Source organism: Alligator mississippiensis, chromosome 4 (genome assembly GCF_030867095.1).
Source record: "Alligator mississippiensis isolate rAllMis1 chromosome 4, rAllMis1, whole genome shotgun sequence".
NCBI lineage: Eukaryota > Metazoa > Chordata > Crocodylia > Alligatoridae > Alligator > Alligator mississippiensis.
In genome coordinates this window covers 14,014,097-14,037,739 of record NC_081827.1, presented here as the reverse complement: position 1 = coordinate 14,037,739, position 23,643 = coordinate 14,014,097, and the positions used below count along the sequence as shown (strand labels likewise).

The 23,643-nt window shown below is 44.6% G+C and overlaps 1 protein-coding gene across 1 annotated transcript in view; it reads right to left on the bottom strand.

The window, feature by feature from the left end:
- The window catches only part of CAMK1D (calcium/calmodulin dependent protein kinase ID), a 319,245-nt gene that overhangs the window by 39,599 nt on the left and 256,003 nt on the right, over positions 1 to 23,643 (bottom strand). The window contains exon 6 of the mRNA XM_059725786.1: positions 5,223 to 5,298. Coding sequence (XP_059581769.1) covers positions 5,223 to 5,298 — 76 coding nt within the window. The remainder of the gene's footprint in view (positions 1 to 5,222; positions 5,299 to 23,643) is intronic.

The window sequence follows — 23,643 nt, the reverse complement described above, 5'->3', positions numbered from 1 at the left end:
CAGCCCCTGATCTGGACTCCCCATGGGCTCAGGTACTTATATAAACCTATGCTCCTCCAGACTGCTTATGCCCCAATACTTAAAAGTATGACCTTAGCAGGTCATTTTCTAGTCCACATATCCAGTGAAGCCATTAATACTGTGCCCATCACTGCAGTATCAAAAAGCCAGCAGTATTTTCAACTAAACACACCTATCTTTGCTACACAGGCTAGCTCCATTAGCTACCTACAAACAACTATAGGTAGTTTTTAGATACCACTTGTCTTGCTAGGAGGAAGTGGTCTTTTTATAGGAACTTACTGTTATTAAATGGATTTTACCCTAAACGGCAGAGGATTCCCAGGAGGGCCAATGGTGTTTTAAGGCCTGAGGGCTGTGTAAGCCTCTTGCTTGTAAAGCTAAACCACTAACTGACTTTGAAAACAAAAGGAAATACTGCTGAACTGGGGCTGGCAGACAATGTAGCTTTGCTAGTGTAGGAAGAGCATTGATAACACTGTTTGAGTCATGTCTCAAGGGCAGAACTGAAACCTTCCATCCAACAGATATACACAGATCACTGGGAGGATGTATTCATTATCCAAGGCTAGAGGGCACATTGTGGTTCAGTCTCCACCAGCTGGGCTCCTGCCTTCAGATACAGCTAATAATAAAACAGACTATCTTCTAAGGTATCTCGTAGCGTAAAACCCACTAGCAAAACATGGACGTCACCACTGGAAAAAAACATTCTGGTGGATGTGCCATGGCTGAATAGAGCTGAATCATTTTACCTCTGCGCAATCAGGCAGCTACAGCCAGCCCCACTACTGTGCAATTCGATGGACAGTTGAAGGTTTCCATACTGAACGCTCAACAGTGAACTCTAACATAGACGGGGAAGCTAGCAGTGGACAAGCCTGGGCATGGGAAAAAAACTGTTCTCCAAGAAAACTGAGTTTCCTACCATCTAGCATGAGGAAGTTTATGAGCTGCTTGTGACACAGAGCCATTATGAAGTTTCACACTTAGGTCAGGCAGGACGGAGGACTTGACTTAGAAATGCGTAGGAGCAACCTCGGCAGACTACCCCTCTGCTAGTCAGTGAAAGACTCAGACCTTAAAGAAAGCACACGAGAAGGACTGCTTCATTCAGCAGTATGTTGTGGACCCATGTTTGCAGGCGTAAGACTATTCCTTTTTCAAGGAACATCAGAAAGTGACGCGATTCCTGTAAGCGGAAGGATTTGTGTGGGCGATAGCTTTTATTAGACCAACTGCATAGTTGGGAGAGACTTAGATGAGCTTTCAAATGCAAAGCATTCTTCATCAGATTTATTCCTACATAAACCCGGCAGCCTTTGATGATGTCCACCCTGCTCTGCAAAGGCTCTGCTCCCACTCTCCCAGTGCTCTTGCCAGGAACTGATCTAATGTCTTACATAGATAGCACTGCTGAATTTGATTCTACATGTAAAATTCATTTGCCTCTTGCTACTATTAAAGATTGCCCCAAGGGTAATCCAGCCCCCTGCAAGGTTTTTGGATGAGAACTTTGCTGACATTCATGCAGGGTGGCAAAGTACTCATAAATTTGACATTACTAGGGTGAGAGGGGGTTACTGTTTAAAAACTGGAACTCCAGTACTCCTTTAAAACAAAATAAAAAGTCGTTTGGGTGGCACTGGGGAAAACACCCCCTAAAATTTATGCTCAAGAGTAAAATAAATACGGGTGACAGACAAATAATGAACATTACACAGCAATGGATTATACAGCAATTAGACACTGTGCTGACAAAAATAGCTGTACTGCATCATGAAAAAGTTACTCATGTTGACAGGCCATAAAATGTTTGTACAAAGGGAAAAGGAACAAAGTAGGAACAATTTGATGCTGTAGCAGTGGAGTTTTTTTGGGTTTTTGCTGAAGTCTTGTAGAACAGGCAGTTGGGTAAAAAGAAAAAAAAAAGGTAAAACCCACTGGAAGTATAAACATCACAAGATATAACTTTGTTTTTTGTTACAGTTGATAGCAGCAAGGCCATTCCCCACTTCTCTATACAAAGAAAATAAGTTTGTCATGTTTGCTATGCCCCTTTGGTCAATCTGAGCAGCTTCAACAGCAGCAGTTTAAATGCATTTCAAAGGCTCTGATGCGGTACAATGCCAGCTGATGTAAACAATTTAACACTACAGACAACATCCTTGGTTATTATTTAAATCACATACACACAAAGGTTGCTGCTCCTAGAATGCTTATGCTCCAATAAAACAGACACCCACCACTTATGCTAATCTCCCTCAAATAATACGAGTAGTAGGTCCCTTCTCTTCCCTATGGGCCTGCTACCTAAGGTTAATGTCATATGCTCAGGCACCCAGGGCAGCTTTCAACAGCACCCATTGGTGCCCCGTTGTGTCATATGTGCATTTATGTTGACAAAACTAGATTATGCTAAACTAGATTAGGTGATAGGTTCTCAGATTCTGTCTCAACCTCTAACCCCTTTCACTTTGTGGGGCAGAAAATGGACTATCCTTTAAGGAAGACAAAAAAAGGGGTGAAATTGGAGCTGTATCCTTTTCAGGATCACGTACCACCTCCTATACCTCTATGCAGAAAAACTATTATGTTATGGCTTACAATGTAATCTACACTACGGGCATGTCTGTGTGTGCTTTTATGCATGCCTAAATTCAATGCACATTTGCCTAATGCACATTAAGGTGATTTAGGCACGTATCTACAAGTGAATGCACTAAGGCTAAAGTTAGTCCCAAGTCAGTCGATACACAGAGCATTAACGTGCCTTAGCATGTCTACACATGTGTTAAGGTGCTTTAGATATTTGCAAAATCGAGTATCAAATTTAGGCATGCATAGCCTAAAATCACCATTTTTAAAGTGCATTAAGGGCATGCACATATAGACCTGTGCCCTTAATGCACCTTAAAAATGGCTAATGCTTAAATTGGCATAAGTGGACATGCCCTAGGGCTAGGGACAGACATTCAAAACTCCTAAGCCTGAACTGACTCAATCTTTGCAAGTTAGTCTAACCTGCCTAGGCTGAATCGGTTTGCAGCTATAGAGACGTTCTCTCTGGACTGAAGAAATGCAGGCACATGCCTGCAGTGGCTCCAGCTAGAAGCTGAGGGGTGCTAGAGCAGCCCTCCCTCCCCTTCCGTAGTGCTGAGCTGAGCAGGGGCATGGCCAGGCCCCAGCAGGACACTCTGATTAGGGAGGGGTGTAAAACCCAACTCTGCCTGCACTGTCCCAGGATTTTTCCCACTTGCTTCTCAAGGGGCAGGAGTGTTGCCATACCTATGCCTTCATACCTCAGACCTTCATACTGTCTGCAAAGCTGACAGGTGAGGGAGCTAGCAAGGGGCTGATAACACAGTATTTATCAGACCAACAACAAAACAATGCCTTTCTCATTAGTTAAGCTTTTCTTAAACAGCTTTTTCCAAGGAAGGAACAGAGAGACATTACCAACTGACCTGTTGATTAGCTCCAAAAAGTCCTAAGCAGACACTGTTCTGTCTGTCTGTCCCAGTAAAACTGGAGACACACCCACATAGACACCATTCAGCATTAGCTAGCATACCACATGCCTAGGGTCTGTGGGGCTGGGGTCCATGCTGTGGGAGATGGGAGGGGAGGAAGAGAGGGAAGGAGGGGGGATCCCTGTTTGAGCAGAGAAGGTGGGTGGGGCAGGGGAAAGCAAGGCGGGCCCTGCTGTGCCTGCAGCCTCTGTTGGAGCTCCAGCTAGGGAGCAGAGAAACAGGGCCATCTCTGGTCTCTGAAGCAGAGAGCACAGCCCAGCGCAAGGCTGCAAAGCATGTGGGATGCTGGGAGACTCTAGTTTAACTTAAATTAGGAAAGGTTCTGGGACAGACATTGCATAAACTGGTTTGACCCAAATCAGGTCTGATACTACATTCAACCAGGTTTAAATTAAACCAGTTTCGGCCATTTTGCAACTGGTTTATATACACTGAAGTTATGTTCTGTTACAGGTTTAAATCAGTTTCTGATCATTTAAACTGGTTTATGCGTAATGTCTGTCCCTAGCCTAAATATACAAGTTGGGCTAGCTGGGAACAGGGATAGCACCTTACTCTGCCATGCTAGATGTTGGAAGTTCACATCCCAGAACTGTGGTATCGCTCCCTAAACATACACAGGACAACAAATGTGGTGAAAGCATTGGTTTAAATTCTCAGTTCCTATGCACTGGAGTTCCATGCGGTAGAACTAATGCAAGGGTTAGTTCTGGATGTTCAGCTCCTATGGAGTAAGGGGATACTTTGCAGCAACACTGTCTATGGCTCAACACAGTGGTATCACTTACCTTCCTCATTCAACCAATCCTTACTGTCATCTGAAGCACCACTAAGGTCAGTTACATGAGCAAGGTTTTAATTATATGAGCAAGGTCTTAGCCTTGAATTCGATATCTGACAATCAATAAAAACAGATTATGCGATATTCAGTTCACCTCACCCTGATGACCTGAGCATAGGGAGGATTAAAGAATGGAATAACAAATGTTGACAGAAAGTTTTCATTTTTGTTGAAATGTTTTCATTAATATCTAAAATCCAAAAGCTGCCAAAAAAATAGCTTCATTTCAGTTTGTTTTCATTTTTTTCATTTTCATTATTTTCAAGAACGTAAAATTTAGTCAAAAGCTCATGTTAGCAATGGAAAAAAAATACTGGGAGCTAGGAAAGCACCCTTGAGGGCTCTTTCCTCATCCATACTTTTCCTTCTTTGTCATCAGAGGCCAGTTTTTTTCCCCATTCACCTTGCAGAAAAGGATATAGTCCCCAGAGATGTGAATTAAGTTTACAGGCCCTCCTGAGAAACCCCTAAGAAGAGAATGCCTGCAGCCACCACATCCTGACATCTGCGTAAATGAGGGCAGCGGGGCATGTAAGAGGGCATTAAAATTCACATGTACGCACAATATGTACATATGAGATGGCCAACAACTGGTGCCTCTGTGTCGCATGCATACTTTTAGTTCTAAAGGACCCTGCTTCAGTCCAGTTGAACCAGCTGAGACAGCAGCCTTCACATAAGTGGAGGGCCTGTCTGTGGTTCAAACTGTTGTGGTCCTCGGATAGTAGAGATGAATGCCCATTGCCTGGAGGAATTATGCAGCCCAGTGGAGGGTGCATGTTATAAATTAACTGAGTTTTATGATTAAGAAATTAATAAATACTTACAGAATGTAAGCAATGACCCCGATGGACCAACAGTCCACTGCTTTACTGTAGGGCTTCTGGGCCAAGACTTCAGGAGCTGAGAAAAAGAAAATCATACAGCTAAATGTTATAAAAACAAAATGCAGTGAATGCAGCTAATGTAGGACTCAACAATCATTCATGAAAGCTAGACTCTTATTAGCCCGGTTCCGTGTAGTGCCTGCCACTTTCTGTGACAGCTCAGAGGACTGGGATGTGCTCAGCACCCACCAGAGTCAGGCCACACATGAGCAGAACGAGTGTATACATTTCTGAGAAGTGTGATTCATAATGCTAAATTCATCATTTGCTGACAGAGATGGAAAAAACAAAAACAAAAAAAAAATATAAAAGACTAGAAAGCTTATAGAGCCATCAGCTTCCTGTCAAAAGAGCTTGTAGTAGCTCAAAGAAAAATGAGGCAGTGTTGTCCAATTTCTCAGATGCACATTTACTGAGGCAACTTGGCATCATATTCCCAAACAGAAGACTTCAGGAAGCGTCTCAAAACAAGTGCAGTGTGTTGCCAAGCTGATAAGCTAAAGTCTCCAGGAGAGGGATGAAAGCTAGACAGCTGTCACCCTACCTCCTACAAGCTGACTAATGAAGCGTCATGGTTGCTGGTGTCAGAGGGAGCTGCTTGCCCTTCTGTCTCAGGGAGCAAGGATACCACAATAGAAGAGAGAGAAAGAAAAAGGGCTAGGAATTACAGCTAGACACACATACAAAGGAACTGAGCCTTCTTTACATCTAAAGCTTTTAGCCACTTTATCTTGAATTTTCCCTGAAATTCAGGGGTTGGGCATTTATTCAAATGATGGAGGGTTTTGTTTTGCTTTTTAAATCACTAGAAGTTTAAAAAGTCAAGTTTTCTTCATGAAAGTCTGAAGAATTATATGCTAGGATCTGTCATTTTCAAATACTTGATACTGAATTTTAAAACACCATGACTCTAATCTTTTTCATGTAAATGAGCTTTTAAGTTTTCAAAGAAAGATGCCCATAGTAATGCAAAAATCATTGCTCATGACATTTCAAAAGTTGACCTGGGTTTAAATAAGCACCAGCTTTTTCAACATCTTAGGAGTTTGAACATCAAAAAACCCAACAAAACGTGCCCCCCACCCCAAACGGTTGACTAGGTTCTGGCAAAATTATTAATAGTGAGGGATAATTCCATCTAGGTCAATGGTACTATCAAAGAGTAAGGGGTTACTTGAGGTGATAGAGCATATTCAAATCTTGCCCTTATACAGTTGCTGAAAATGTATCTGGTGCATAAAGAATCCCGGACCCAAAGAGCTAAGAATCAAAAAAGACAAAAAAACAGACGACAAACCTAGAGGGAAAGCAGTGGAAATTATTAAGGAAGAGCAATGGGTAGGTTTAAAAGAAAGAATTTAAGGGGAGACGAGGTACTCAGCAGGCTAATTCTTATGCAGAGGACAGGAGAAAGAAGACATGAAGCCAAGACTGGCTTGTAGGGCAAGATGACTGGGAGAAACAAAGGACAAAATGAGAGCAGAACTATAGCTTGAAGTGAAATGAGGAAGGTCCTTGTAGGTTAGGAAGAAGTAAGCTTCACGCCGTCCTGTAACACAGGATACATGATATTCCCATTTGAGAGATGCTTGGCAGGCTTTGGCCACTATATAAAAATCACATGATTATGACCCTTCTCTTGCAATGTTGTTACTATTCATACTTCCATTTAGCATGTATTCTTTGCAGTGCTCTGATCTTCAAACACAAAAACTACTGAACCCTTGCAGTCCATTTCTGAGGTAACCAATCATTCACCCCATTTTAGAGGAGGGAAAGCTACACACAGGGCGCATCTACACATGCACAATTACTGCGCAGTAACCGAAATTACCGTGCAGTACGAGAGCGTGTCTACAAGTGCATGCCTGTACTGCACAGTAAATATGGTGACTTATGCCGACTTGAGTGTAAATTTGATAACTACATCATGAAGGTATCAAATTTATGCCCAACTAGTTACTGTACAGTAACACATGTATAGATGCCTTACTGTGCAGTAACACTGTATGTGTGGACTGACTTGGGAGTAACTTTAGTCCACACACAGCGTTAATGCGTTTTACTGCCAGCACATGTAGACGTTGGCCTATTCCTGCATAAATTTAAGCCAGCGTAAATAAATGTGTTTCCTTGTAACAGGGAACCTGAGCCCTGTTACTAGGAAGCACAACAGCTCCCTTAAGAAGAGAATTTTCAGGGCAAAGCAGGCCAGCAGAGCTGGTGTTAAAAGCTGAGCCTGGTCGGTGATTAGAGTGTCAGGTGACCGGAAGAGAACTGAGGCCAGAGCTATATAAACCCTGGTCTGAGCTGGCCAAGGTGTGATTACCTGAGAGGGTGGACTATGGAGAACTCCCAGAGAAGCTGTGACAGCTCTTTGAGTCAGAGCAGAGAGATGGAGCCACAGAACTGTAAGCAGGGAAGATTGCCTTTTTACTTTTAGTTTGTTATAGTCCAGGGGCTTACTGCTTATGTTGCATTTTGTGAACTGGTGGTTGGTGGTGGAGGCTGTAAGGGAGGTGAAGTCCTCGTTAGCGTCCATGGGGTGCAGCTACAGAGGGGCTAGGAGGGTGCAGCAGACAAGAGCCAAGGGCCCAGCTGGGGGCTAGGGTCTTTAAGCTGTGCCTGAGACAATAGGTATGGGCTAAAGGTCCTAGCCATATAAAAAGGGAACGAGGCTGGATCAGCTGAAGTCCCAGTAGAGAGTTAGGGAACAGGGTATAGGACCACGTGCCCTGTGCCTAAGGGGCTAGAGCTTCGGGGCCTGACCCTATATAGTGGGTCTAGGCTGGTGGGTCTAGATAAAGGGGCGGAAGCTGAGTAGGCTGAAGTCCCAACAGAGACACAGCTAACACTTGTGAGGTATGACGCATGTTAAGGGAAGGTTGGAATGTGCAATTAGCCTCTAAGGCAAAAGTCCCTTACCTTGGGTGAGGGAGAACACAGATATTGCCTGGGAAGCCCTGGGGCAGCCTCCTTTTCAAGAACCAAGGAACATCAAGTCGTGGCAGGAAAGCGAAGGGGAGTTTGTTCCCGGAGGAAAACTGAGATATCAAAGGACTTTAGGGTACCTTCATAGGCTAAAAAATGCCGCTGAAGATGTTATCCTGTTACAACATGCAGACATGCCCACAGAGATGTTAAGGAGCTTGCCAAATACCTCTAGTGGGGACTGTGTTACAGAAGTGTAACTAGGAAGTTTTGTGCCCTGGGTGACAGTGGTGGCTGGGGCACTGGTGGTGGCTGGGCTGGCAGCAGCCAGGTCAGCTGTGGCACCAGCTGCCATTCTTGCACCCCCATCACCTTCCTCTTGTCACGCTGCTGCCATTTCAGAGCCAGGACTAGAACTCAGAGGTCCCTGGATTCAATCATGTGCTCTGTTAACATCTCCTTCAATTCTATGGGGGTGACATATATTAATAATAGACCTGCTCTTGCTCCTGCTCCTGTGGAAGTCTGGCCATTGACTTTAAAGGGAGAAGGATCAGGCTCATGTCTGCTCAAGCATTTTGCATTGAAGAGTCACTGGATAAAATAATGAAACAATGTTGGGACCATGGACAGACCTCAGAACTCTGCACCCTGTAGGGAATGCTCTGATCATGGGCATGGACTTCCTTGCTTGCTCTTGGGTCAATGAATTTTGCTCTCCTTTCTGCACAGTGATGTCTTAAAAGAAAAGAATGACCCTGAACCAAAAGGAATGTCTCAAGGCCTAAACCTAAGAAGATATCTGAATTGTGAATCCCAATCTCACATGTGCACCTAACCCAGGGAGACGCAAGACTTCAGGCGCACTGGGTGCATCTACATATATGACTGCACATGAATAAACTCTGGAACTTATTACACCAGGGTTTACTGCTCCTTTGAACCCCTTATTCATGCGTGAAAACATGGACCCGGGTCACAGCAGTCTCAGCTGGCAGGGGGCCCTGGGTGTCAGCTTGCCAGCCCAGGGCTGCTCCCCCCAACTCAACGTGCTCCAGAGGGGCTGGTTGAGGAATGAGGTAGCTTCAGTGCAGGGCTAGCCAGCAGGAAAACCTCCACACTGAAGTACCCTCATGCCCCAGCCAGCCCCTCCAACATCTACACATGTGGTGTTGTGGTGGTTTTTTACTCTGCAGCAAGATACTACTTGTATTTATAAGTACTATTCTGCTGCAGAATAAATTAGCTTACTCCAGCCTAATAGGGGCACATGTATAGACACCAAGACATTTATTTCATAGCTAATTATTCAACTGCACAGTAAACATCTTGTGTAGATGCGTCCACCCAAGGATAATTTAGACATCTCTCCATTCAGTAGGCTGGATGTAGTGAATCCTATTCTAAGTCACCTAATTTTCCCCCTCTACTCTATAGGGCCTAGGTGACTAGCCCCAGTTCATGCAGAGAGCAAGGAATTGAACAGATCTTTTAAGTCCTAAGCTAGTGATTTCACCAATAGGCCTTCTGTCTCCTCCTGGGCAAAGCAGATGTATAGCAATCAACCTCCTGAACTACAGGGGCAATGAAGTCCTGAAAGAAGTTGAGGTGAACCTGAAGAACAAAGTCTGAGAAGGATCTTAGAAATGGGTGTGCCAAGTAGCAGGGAGGAAAGCAGAAGCTGTGGTTAAAGAGAGAAGACCAGTTGTTCTGTGCAATAAAATAAAGCAGGTGGCCGAGGAGAAAGATGAAAATGGTGCAAGGGAGAGTGAATTAACTAGTGGATAAAAATGTATTCCTTTTTCTGTTGGTCTAATCCTGTAGTACAGAATGCAGCAGATGGCCCACTAACTTCCAGCAAACCCACAAGGGAACTGGTTTCCACAGTGATGGGAAGTTGGTGTTTTCTGATGCGTGCTGGCACCAGGAAGCACAGGCGGGACTGTGGCTCCCTTTTCCATACCACTCCCTGGAATCAGTGAGGACACTGGGTTGCCCCAGTAACAGTGAGAGGAGCAAACTCCAGCACCCAGAACAGTCCTTGCCTTTGCAGAAGTAGAATAGGAAGAAGGAAGGTGTCCCCCAGACCCAGACCCCATCTTAGAGATGGTTTTATTCATACCTGTTGTTTGACTGAGTGGCCGTTGTCCCCCTCAATTCATCTGTTCCTCACATTTAGCTCGCTACAACATGGAACTGCCTTTGCCACTGTTTCCTTTCATCTCCCCTTCTCTCTCACTTCTTCTGTCATCTAGAGAGCAAAGAACTGAAGAGCTCTTCTAAGTCCAAAGACCCTTCCTACCCCCATAGCCTTCTCTTCCCCTACTGAAACTCTAGTGTAAGAGTGATGTTGTAGCCACGATGGTCCAGAAATTATGCAAAAGACAAGGATTTCTTAGGGTGATCTCTCTTATTGGACTGACTATGTAGATGGGATAAAGTTAGCCAAGCTTTTGAATGCAACACTTTCTTTCTCCTGAGCAGAGACTGTCTTACATTAGCATCCACAAGGAAAAATGTCTTACATTAAAAACTTGGCTAATTTCATCCCAGCTACATAGTTGGTCCAATAAAAGATACCACCGTCAGAAATTCATGCCTTCTGATACTCATCTCCTCTGTACTTTCTCCTTTCCCTCCATAAGGAAAGTCACCACACAAGCAAAAAATCAACCCTACTCATATTCCTATTGCCACAAAACAAAACATCCTGTAAAGAGAACAGCAATACGATGATGGCTGAGCTACCAAAGCAAACTCATGATCCTTGTCAGCCTCTCTCCCCAATACATTCTCCTGACATGGGACTTTCCTACCCTTGTCTCCAGTTATAGTGTAAGCTCTCTGCAGCAGAGACTCATTGCTATTAATAAATTGTGCTTGCAGGCTCACAGATTTTAAAGCCAGAAGACACAATCATGATTGTCTAGTCTGATCTCCTGCGTAACAAGAACCAAGGAACATCACTCACTTTCTACACCAAGACTATAACTTTGGTTTCAGCAGAAACACAGCAAGACACACAGGTTTGACTTAAAGACTGCAAGTGATGGAGAATCCCATATGTTCCTAAGGATTGCAATGCCCCTTGGCACTTCATTCATGGACCAGGATTCCAGTGCAGTACATGCTGTACACAAAGAGAATGAAAAGATGCCTCATGAGCCAAAAAAAACCCTCTACTACTTTATGTGAAGTGCCTAGTGCCATAAGATCCTTTTTAGGATGACACAGGGTACCACTGGGTACAAACACCTACAAATGATTCATAAGTTAAACATAGGAATTTATAGCATCTTCACAGAAGAATTTCTCTTATTTCTTCCATAGTCAAAAAAAGGAGTCAAAGTTAAAAGCTGGTATTTTCTGAAAGGTAACCTAAAAAGGTTGAGAACTATTTGCCTAGTGTATACACAGGACTTACAAAGGGTGTGAACATATGTACATTTGGAGCCCTTTCCTTTCAAACGGGAAGCACCTGTTATCTTCTAATTGTTATGTGAGTACAAGCTGAAAATGATACACATGCAGCAAAACAGCTCCACTTTTAACACTGGATGAATCAGTGTTATAGTTGCAGCAGATATGCTACATTTGTTTTGTGCCTGGCCACCTCTGCCATCCCATATGCAGGGGGTTTGGTGGACTGATGAAAAATGAACTTGTGATCTCATTTCATTTGCAAGTGGACAGTAAAGTTGTATAGCCCCTAAAGGACTGCAAGACACAGCACTTACTGAGACTGTAGCAAGTTGTTTCAAGAGATGATGCTAAAGAAGTTAAAAAAAAGTCTGAGATCACAATCCAGCCTTCCTTCTCCTGTAAGTAGTCACGATTTGGACACACTGTGAAGGTGGATGTGAGCTTCAGCCTCACCTGTTCTTTGGATAAACAGAACTTTTGACTTCCTGGTCTGACTTCTGAGTTGCTTTTACAATTCACAAAAAAGAAAAGTCAGAAAAGAAAACTGGAAGGATTCCCCTGCAAAGAGGTTTTTAGGAAAAGCTTAGAATAAGAAAAGTTGCTGCAGCCCTTCAAAGTGAGCTGGCCTACTCTCTACTCAACAACTAAGTCTGCTAAGAAGCTTCCAAAATATGCAATAACTGAATGCCAAAGAACAGTAGCAGTTCATGTTCTCGTAAAGAGCTTAACATATGAGAACTGCTCTGAAATGTTAAACCTGCTGAACATATTGTACAAAGTAAATTATTAGAATGTGTTGACAAGACGTCACTTGTTCTTCCCACTAACCTGACAGCCAAACGTAGCCCTTATTTGCTCCCAGTATTGTACCACCTGCTGGCCATTTTTCTTGAATGGTGGGAATTAAGAATGCCATTTTTATTCCTATTTCACGTGACTTCTACCGAACTGCAGTGCCACGGGCATGCCACCCTCGCACAAATGATGCAGCTTGTGATGAACTCCCCAGAAGAGCACCAAAATGGGAAGTTGGAGAGTCCGACTCGTGTGTGAGAATAAGAACGATCTCAATATTGGGAGCTTGATGTAGGGGCTGGGCTACACCAGACACATGTACTTGTACGAGTCAGCTACCAGAGGATGCTGGATTGGCCTGCGCCTGCTGTTATGCCAGACTTAGGGGTGTGACTGGTGACTAATTCCCTGTGTGAACTTTTCTGAGGAGCCATGATGAGATTCTGCAACGTAGGCAAGGCTCCAGGTACATAGAGGAATTGTTATAGTGTGATGATGGACAATGCAATCAAGAGTTGGGGGATGAGACTAGAGAGACCCTGAGAATTTGAGCTGCATGTGGAATGTGCTGCCCATTAAGCAGAAATGGATTAAGCCCATCATTTGGGACAAGACAGGGTGGGAGTAAGCAGGGCCTGGATGGACCAAGGGAGAGGCAGTCAGTGCCCAAACCCTGAGAGATCACTGCAAAGAGGCATGTGAAGCTGCTTCAGCCATTGGACCAAAATGGCATTCATGCAACAGCTGATCAATAGGCTGATGGGGTGCATGCCTCTTTCTTCAACTCTGCCATCCCTCCCTTCAGCACCCAGCCCATGTCCTTAGACTGAGGATTTGCTCCATACAGCAGTGCATTGAGCACAACAGTGTTCCTAATGCACGGCGCACGCCCACTGGTACTTTCCAGCCCTTGGCTCTTTCCGATCTGGCATTACAAAGAAAGCTCGAAGTCAGTGACATGGAATTTGTGTCTCCAGCCATGACAGCATACAAACAGCCCCTATTCTGTCAAACCGTGATGCAGCTGGGGAGCTCTCATCAGCAATGCTGTCTGAAAAGGCTCTGATGAATGCCCCTCACAAGCTCTGCTTTTACTTTATTACTCATGTTACTGTCTAAACAACTCCTGGGGGTGCTAGCTGCTAATAAGGCTATTTCAAAGACTTACCAGGATTTTCCAGCCCTTGGCTCACAGAGATACTGAGCAACTCAAAAGCAAACACGGAAATCTACTGTTTACTTTAATTTCTTGGTCCAACGGCCTCTGCAGGGCTAAGAAAAACTTACAGCTTTGACATGAGCTGGGATCGCCACTGGATTTCTGGCAAAGCAGAGATGTGGTGAAAAGTCCTTTCGGAAATGTAAGACAAAGACTTAACATGAAGGGGAAAAAACACATACAGAAAAGGGTCCAACCCAACTCCCACAAAAGGAAATTTTCCACAGACTTCAGCAGTAGCTGAATTGGATCCTAAGCCAAGAAAGTTAACCAAATTAATATAGTAGATTCCCTTGAACAGTCCCATGAGTTAGCACTGCTGTTGTAGCTGCAAAAGGATAAGAGCGGTGGACCTAAAGTCTGTCCTGTAATAAGGAAGAGTTGAGAGGCACTGCCTTAGAGAGTGCCTACCATTTAAAATTAATTTTGCAAACCTGCCTGCATAATTTATGAGCTTAAATCCCATTTTCAAAAGTGAACTGAGCCCATATGAGACCAACTCTCATTGAATGTGAGTGAGGCTTGGCCTCCTAAGTGCATAAGGGCCTTCTTCATTCAAAATCTTCAAGTGACTTGTGATGCTGGATGTTTTGGTTGTTTGGTCCCAAACTGAGGTGCCTTAAAGAGGCCTGATTTACAGAAGAATGGTAAATGTAATGTTAAAAATCAGTAGACATTTTAAAAAATCTGGCCCTGAGGCAGGTACCCTTGAAAACTTTACTCCCATGGAATCAGAGAAAAGGGTGTATTTTCTTTCAAAATTATGTTAGCTAACTCAACTTGACACACCACTTACTGACTAGTATTAATGCAATTTAACACCTTCAAAATTGTGCTGGATGTCCAAAGCGTACCACACCAGAACGTCAAGGTGTACTGTACTCGTATGCATAAAGTTGAGCGCATGCTCAATATTACAAATATTACAAAGCACATGCAGAAATTACAAAGCACGCACTTTGTAATATCCCATGCAAACATCCCAGCACCCGGCAGGCCTAAGCCCTATATTGACTCATCACAAGAATGTAATAGCTGGCTTGGGCCACAATAATGTAATTTTCAATTGAATGGACTGCATCATGAGAATCCTCCTTTAAAAAGTGAAAATATAAAATGATATCTTGACAAAAGGGCCCTAACTGATTTGAGTTGAGTTAGTTAACATAGTCACCTTCTTATCACAGAGACAATATCTCTGACAGGGCTTCTGCCAGAAAGAGGCCTTCTCTGAAGTGCTGATATTGATTGTATTTGTGGTGCTGATTTAAAAGTCTAGTTAATGTGCTAATGTACCACCTTCCTAGGGCTGAGGGACTTGCAGAACATTTTAGATGCATTGTAACTGGCTAAGTAATAATGTTCATTTCAAAAGGAAAACAGTGATGTTTCCCAAAACCCTTACCTAGAACAATTTCAGAACAAGGGTTTAGGCAGGGTCAGCAACGGTTTTGTGCAGAGTGCCAAAAACACCCCCGACTTTAACTTGTAACATGTTGGGGTGCCTGGGGTGGATGGTGGGGGAGCCATGAAGGGCTTGATCCTTGTTGTGGCCACATGGCCCCTTCCTTGCTATCCACCCAAAGGCATGCATGCCAAGTAAAATGTCTTCAAGTGCCAGACTCTGGCACCTGTGCCAGGGATTGCCTACCCCTGGCTTAGTGTATCTGATCCCAGCACTCTTCCGTGTCTAAGGGAAACCAGCCCCGTGCCTGTTCCAATGACCAGGGGGTACGATGCTGTAAGTCGCATGGTTCCTCCGCTCACTGAAGTCAGCAGAGGTTGAGGGCATTCATCGCTCCTGTGAACTATCAGGTTTGGAAATTATCATTTACTAATGAAAGTTAAGTTAAAGATTATGGTGGTGTTTATGTGGCTAGCTTAGCCTGCTCACTTGAATCAAAACTATCATCTTCCTTATCTTATCTAGCATATACCTTGTGTATGCTGCCCTGAGTGAAAAACACAGTTTTTTTCCCCCCAAGCAAAGAAAAGGCCACAAAGTTTGAACAGCATCTAGCAACTGGGTTGGTCTCAAGCAGCCATAATATAAATAATAGTGTTAAGTCACAGGACATTAGTAACCTCATGCACATCAGCCCTTAGTTCTGTTCCCAGTGGAATTCACTCAAGTGTTCCCCAGGAGCTAAAGAACCTGACTTCATAAAAATGGGCAATTTTCATTAAAGACAGCAACTATAAGGGAAATGGTTGTAGGACTAGTCTTTAAAAAAGACCTTAGGAATGATCCTGGGAGCTGCAGACCGATGACATTTAATTCAGCACCAGGTGATTTTGCAGAAACAGAGGCAGGAAAACTACCTCTCCAGTCTACTAAAAATCTTTAAGTGGGCTAACACAACAGTACACAAAGGGGAACTAGCAGGTAGAGATATTAATCTTTTCTCCACAACAGACTGCAGTGAAATTATACATTTGCGGCATTCAGTCAACGGTGTAAGATAAGAACCTAATCAGAATAGAATTAGATGAGAAAGACTGAACAAATTATCCGTTTCCATTGTGCCGGAAAGATGACATTTTTAGGGCTCAATCTACCAGATTTAAGCAGGAGTTGCTCATAAAACTGGTGCTCTTCTGATTTGCCTTCAGTTCAGTGGCTTCTGCTGTATGCTGGTGCATGAATTTTTTAAATTTGTATTTTCTTGTCAACGTTTTCTTCGCAGATGGAGTTTTACCCAGGCTCTTGTTCTATCTGCTACTTAGCTTAAGCTGTGTCTGCTTCTTTCTCAGACCTGAGGAATGGTACCTTGTGCCTGAAAGCTTGTCTATGACCTCTCACAACTGCACAGCTGGTTGAAAAAAGATATCACCCCTTCCCTGCCCGCCAAATATTTGCCCCTCTAAGATCAGAAGAAATTCTAATGCCTTGTACAGCACTTTTTCATCAGGAAATCTCTATTTTTTAGAGGATATCAGCGGCATTGCCCTTATTCCATAGCTGGGAGACAGAGGCACAAGAAGGGAAAAGAGTCTTGCCGAAGAGTTGGTAGATCACTGGACACCCCATCCAGGCCTGTCTTCACTATGCTGCAGTATCTCCCTTGACACACATTTAAACATATATTCATTGTGAGCTGTTGGGAGAAGGAAAGTAACATTTATTTGAGGCCATTAGGAAATTCCTGAAAATCCTGGTGACACCAAGAGCCAGGAAAGCTGTTTGAAGCAGATAAATTGCAGAAAGAATATGGAAAAGATGGGTAATCAGGTGTAACACTTGAAAGGCCCAATTTGTGGGCACAATCACAGTGGCTGACAGCAAAATTTTACTGCACTGGGAAGATGTTGTCTGGGCAACCAATTATGAAAAAGACAATACTAAAGAAGAGCCAGCTGCTATTTAAAAGCTAAAAAACCAGAACAAAACTCTACTATGCTACAACTGCATTGTTGTCAAGTTTTTCATGTTGCGCTAGTTCGCTGTGCCAGCTCACACCACAGCGTTCCTACACCAATAAAACTTTGGTGCCATGCCTAGTTAATAAACAACCAACAGCTTTGCACATCTAGGCTAGGGGCAGATATTACAAACAAACTGGTAAAAGTGATCAGAAAGTTCAGAGCACCAAAACTACTTTCAAAATGCCTGAAGCCAGTATAAGATAAACCTGGATGGATGCAGTCTCAGACTTAACTGATTTAGGTTAAATCGGGTTATTGAACTTCTGTCCCAGATCCCCTCCAAATTCAAGTTAACTCACAGTCCCCCAGCATCCCAAGATGCTTTGCACCTCCCCCACAACTCCCCCTTGTAGGGTGGGCAGGCTAGCCTTGTCTGCTCTAGCCAAGCAGGGAGGCATGTTCTCGTGCCCCCCCCTCCCCCCAAGCTTCTCACTTGGGCCACTGAAGCCATGTGGCTGCATTTCAGGAATCAAAAGTGAATGTCTGCTCACTTGCTTATCGGTTCAATCTATGCAGTCTACACCAACCTGTGAAGATTGAATTAATTCACCCTCCAGTTTTTTGACTGTCTGTACTTATCCCTACTGCACTTTCCACCTAAGTATCACTAGACGTCTTTAAACCTGTCACAAAATAATCCTTGTGATCCCCCTATGTGGTTAGCACAAAATATCCCCATTTTACAGATTAGCAGGTGGAAGCACAGAGTGGTCACATGACTTACCCAGAGACACAAGGGAAGTTTTGAGTGAAGTCAGAAATAAGAACCTAAATTTCCAGACTTTCCATTCTGAGGTTTATATCCAAGTGCGATGGGGGATACTGAGTGTTCAGATTAGAGTGGGGAGCTATTTGTTAGTTGAAAATTAATGAGTTGAGCATACAAGACTTGTGTGATTAAGGCAGAGGGGTACAAACTTGACAAGAGGTGTTTGAATGAATAAAATTCAGTAAATTAAAGTGTCAATCTATCTGACTGAAAAAACAAATATAGAGATATTGAGAGGTAAGAAGCCCACTGTAGAAAGCAAACACCTAGACATGAAGGGCCATATTCTATTTCACTTGTTGGGTGTGTAAGCGGATGTAGGTGCCTAAGAGCAATTCTACTTTTTAAAGCCCTCTGGCAATTCTACTCTTTAAAGCCCTCCGGCAGGCTTTAAACTAGGCTTGTCGGGGGACGGGGAAGATGAAGGTGGAGGAAGCCTTGAACCAATAAACCAAGAGACACCCACAAGAACATCCCAGCCTGGACTGACAACGAGCAGAACAAATACCCAGGTAAGCAACAGGGGCTCGGGTAGTACTGAGATTAGGGGGCAAGTGCACACATCTTCAGGAGGCCTCAAATGCCTCTACACAAATGCTCTTAGTATGGGGAACAAGAAGGAGGAACTTACCCTCCTGCTAGCCGACCCCAAGCCAGTTATAGTGGGGCTCACAGAAACATGGTGGGACCCAACGCACGACTGGGCAGTGAATATCAAGGGCTACAGGCTGTATAGGAGGGACAGGACAGGGAGGAAAGGTGGAGGTGTAGTGCTCTACATCAAGGAGGAATGCACATCCTCATCTAGTAGCACAAGGTCAGATGAGGGGCACACTGAAGTGCTCTGGGTTAGAATACAAGGGAGTCGAGGGGAAAGGGACTTAACGGTGGGGGTCTAATACAGGCCACCCAACCAAGGGGAAGAGCTAGACTGGGAATTCTTAAGTCAGCTCACAGAGGTAGTTAGGTCAAAAGATGTGGTCATCATGGGTGACCTGAACTTGCCAGACATCTGCTGGGAAGAGCAGTCGGCCAGGTCTGACCGCTCACGTAGGTTCCGAGCCGAGATACAGGACCTCCATCTAACTCAGGAGGTGCACAGCTCCACCAGGGGAGACACCTTGTTGGACCTGGTGCTGGCCACAGGCGACGACCTCATGTGGGGGCTCCGGGGGCTCGACCACCTGGGCGACAGCGATCATCACCTACTGGAATTCACCATCCAGCACAAGGTGGTAAAAGCCTGCAGCAAGGCAGCAGCCCTGGACTTGAGGAGGGCAGATTTCAATGAGGTAAGAAGAATAGTTGGGGAAGTACTGAGGTCCCTGAGGGGAGGGGAGTCGGGTGTCCAAGAAGAGTGGTCGTTCCTTAAGGAGATGATCCTCCTTGTCCAAAGGGAGGTAATCCCAACAAGGGTCAAAGGGGGCAAGAGGGTGCAAAAGCCCCCATGGCTCACCAAAGGCATATGGGAACATCTCCTAGCTAAAAGGGAGGTGTACACCCAATGGAAGGGAGGGGCCATCACCAGGGAGGACTACACCTCGGTTGCTTGGGGCTGCAGGGGGGTGGTCAGGAAGGCCAAGGTGGAGATGGAACTGGGACTAGCTACCCAGACTAAGGACAACAAGAAGTCCTTTTTTAAATACATATGGGGCAAAAAGAAGGTACCTGGTAATGTGGGGCCTCTGCAAGACACACTAGGAAATCCAGTTGTCGCACCAGACGACAAGGCTAACCTATTTAACGATTTCTTTGCCTCCATTTTCCTCAGCAGGGACCAGATCAGCCCGTCTGCCAGGATCCCCTCAAGCCCCGGGGGAGGAGCACCCAGGCCTAGGGTCAGTGAGGATCTAGTCAGGGAACTTCTGGAGGGACTGGACGTATTTAAATCAGCTGGTCCTGACGACCTCCACCCCAGAGTGCTGAGGGAATTAGCAGAGGTCATTGCGGGACCCCTGGCACGGCTGTACAAGCACTAGTGATGCTCTGGTGTGGTGCCAGAGGACTGGAAAAGGGCCACTGTGGTTCCCATTTTCAAAAAAGGGAGGAAGGACCCAGGGAACTATAGGCCAGTTGGTCTTACCTTGATCCTGGGTAAGCTTTTTGAGAAAATTATCCTGGCGCATGTCCACGAGGGGCCAGCAGGGGAGGTTATGCTTAGGGGTAACCAACATGGGTTCACTAGAGGCAGGTCCTGTCAGACCAACCTGGTGGCCTTCTATGACCAGGTCGCAAAATCCTTAGACACAGGTGTAGCAGTGGACGTAGTCTTTCTGGACTTCAGGAAGGCCTTCGACACTGTTTCTCACACCAATCTCATTTAAAAAACTAGGAGACTGGTGTCGACACCTACACAGTCAAATGGGTCACTAACTGGCTGGAGGGCCACACCCAGAGAGTGGTGGTGGACGGGTCATTTTCGACCTGGAGGGATGTGGGCAGTGGGGGCCCCCAGGGCTCGGTCCTCGGACCTGCACTGTTCAACATCTTCATCAGTGACTTGGACAAGGGGGTAAAAAGCACCCTGTTCAAACTGGCTGATGATACTAAGATGTGGGGGGATGTGGGCACGCTAGAAGGGAGGAATAGGCTGCAATTGGACCTAGACAGATTACAGGGGTGGGCAAATGAGAACAGGATGGGTTTCAACACTGACAAGTGCAAGGTGCTGCACCCGGGGAGGAAGAACCAGCAGCAGACCTACAGGCTGGGGAAGAACATCCCTTCTTGTCAATGCAGAGGCAGAAATGGATCTTGGAGTCATTATTGATGTCAAAATGAACATGGGCCGACAGTGTAGGGACGCAGTCAGGAAGGCCAACTGTACCTCGTCATGCATCTACAGATGCATCTCAAGCAGGTCCAAGGAGGTGATCCTCCCCCTCTATGCGGCACTGATCAGGCCGCAGTTGGAGTACTGCGTCCAGTTCTGGGCGCCACGCTTCAGGAGGGATGTGGACAGCATTGAGAGGGTTCAAAGGAGGGCCAGTTGCATGATCAGGGGCCAGCAGGCCCTACGAGGAGAGGCTACGGGACCTGTACCTGTTCAGCCTCCACAAGAGAAGGCTGAGGGGGGATCTAGTAGCCTGTTACAAACTAGTCAGAGGGGACCAGCAGGCATTGGGGGAGTCCCTGGTGCCCCAAGCACTACCAGGAGTGACTAGAAATAACGGTCACAAGCTGGCAGAGGGTAGATTTAGACTAGATATCAGGAGGCACTACTTCACTGTCAGGGCGGCTAGGATCTAGAACCAACTTCCAAGAGAAGTGGTGCTGGCTTCTACCCTGGGGGTCTTTAAGAAGAGGCTGGATGAACACCTTGCTGGGGTCGTTTGACCTCAGTGCTCTTTCCTGCCACGGCCGGGGGTTGGACTTGATGATCTGTCAAGGTCCCTTCCGACCCTACAAACTATTAAACTATGAAACTACTCACCTTGCTCAAATCCTTGACAATCTTAATATAAAAGATGAGTGAGTCCTCCTCCTCTCTGCTATTCTGTGACCCAGTCTTAATGGGAAGATGGAAGTTTTTACATAAGCAGATGCATTAGTAGATTTTCAGTAATTTGCACGAGGTAGACAGGCTAGTACTTAGTTACCTAACTCCACTTAAATGTATAATAGGTGGAATCAAATCTTACCCCAAATCTCCACCGTCAAATTGGCTGTATCATATAGAACATCATTACCTTCCTAAGGTAAGTCAGAAAGTCTAACCCTCTCCTCAGTAATGAGCTCCCTTGGTCTCCTCCCAAAGGGTGGTCAGGAAGTCTTGCTGTCACTAGATAATGATAAATATGGAGTCACTTCTCCAGTGGTGGATCAGCATCCAAGCCACAAATAATCAGGACTCACTAAGTGGCACAGCATTTAATCACGTGATCAGAAGATATTTATTTCCAAACTATCAGTAGTTGACTCCTATAAATGGCAACATGAAGAATCAGCCTCAGATTATTCTATGCTACATTACACTTCATTCTCATCTGCATCAAATGTTCAATAAACATAACCTTAACATTTGGGTTTCTTAGAGACTTATTGTTTTTGATCAGTAGCCCTTGCAGAGCTCAAAAAATTTTAATTAAACAGAGCTGAGCAGACTACACAAAGAATGATCAAATGTGCTCCCTTAGCTCTTACTCAGTTCCAGTATTTGGCTTCCAAAAGAAGGTCCTCCGCTCAGCTTGATTAAATGAAGCAGGGTGTACCCTAGTTCAGCCAACCTCAAGTTTCACAACAGAACAAGCACTATAAGGCTATGATTGTTGCAGACTGGTAAAAAGAAAAACAAATCTATTCCTCTGTCCAAGGTTACCAAGATAACATCAAAGGTATTCTGTTCAGTATGAAGATAATGGGATTCAAAAGGATTTACAACAGGGATGTATTTGGCTCGGTGTTGCAGAGGTCCACTCTGTCCTATTCAGGTTTGTACTGTGTTTCTCGCTATGGGATCTGAGGGATTTTTTCCCCTTACTATGTTAATTCAGGTGACCTGGCAGTAAGTCAGCAAGAGTCATGAGACTTCCCCTGTGAGTTTCTAACCAATTAGAAACAAGGCATACAAGTACGGGAACTACTGCTGTGCCATTCTTGTTTTCACCTTACAGCAGCATGCGGTCTGAAAGGGTGCGGTCATCTTTGTAAATCAGCGAAGGGACTGAATGATCACTAAAGTTGATGGCAGTACTCCAGCTGGACCCTGAATTCTGCAGTCCCCATTCTTACACAAAGCCTCAAGACATTAAAGTGAACTTAGTGCAGAAGGCAGAGGCCAATCTATGCGACCAGCAAGGCCTGGCAGGAATTTGGCTTAAGGGTGCAGGACATCAGATGAGAGCTGGCAACAAATGTGACTCTGGTGTAAGCAGCTGCAACTAAAACAATCAGCAGAACTGAGCCCAGTGACACTACAGCTTGCATTTGTTCCCCATTCTTCAATCTAAAAATGGATTGTAGTGGAGGATTGGGAGGAAGAAGGATATCTAGGTGGAATTTAACATGCCTTTTCCTTTAACTGTGAAACAGAAAAGTAAAAGCAAAGATTATCCTGCAACAATTCTCCCCTCAGCCAAGAGCCACAGCATGGGTACAAGGCACATCTTACTTCAGTTAAGTCTGAAGTTAGAACAGGTGCATTACAGGAAATCTGTGCTGTCTAATTTAAACATATGCATGAGTACAAACAACAGTCTACCTTTCACCACTGAAAACCTTCAGGTGCTCCTCCTTCAGAGCAGAAAGGCACAGCCAAAAGCAGGCTGGTTTAAACCAAGCTACCCCAGAGAGCCAACAACCTGGTACCTTATTACTGGAACAGCCAAAGCTTTTTAGGAGCTTATCTGAATGTGAATCAAAATCTTTTAAATAATGTTTGTTCAAAGGATCCTGGAAATGTAATTTATATGCACTTCAAGTGTTCAGTGAATTATTCTTTTTTAACTCCATTGGTAAAATGGAGGGTTTTGATCCAAGCAGCAGTGCAACACTGAAGCCTAGTGCAGAAACTATTTGGACTGGAAAAACATCAGAGCATATAAAATGGGAAGCAATCTGATACTTTCTGTGAGGACTGGAAGACCTAAAGGATTTTTCCATCTCTAATTTCTATAAGTCAATAATTCAACATGGTTGTACCAGAGACTTATCAGAGATCTCCAAATAAACATAGCTCATCCATTTTACTTCTAAGACTTGTATTAGAAAGAATCTGAGAAATCCAATCCTTTATAATTAAAATGATATGTTACCTTAGCTAGAGTGTTTCAGTTTCATGTGAGACTGAAACACAGACA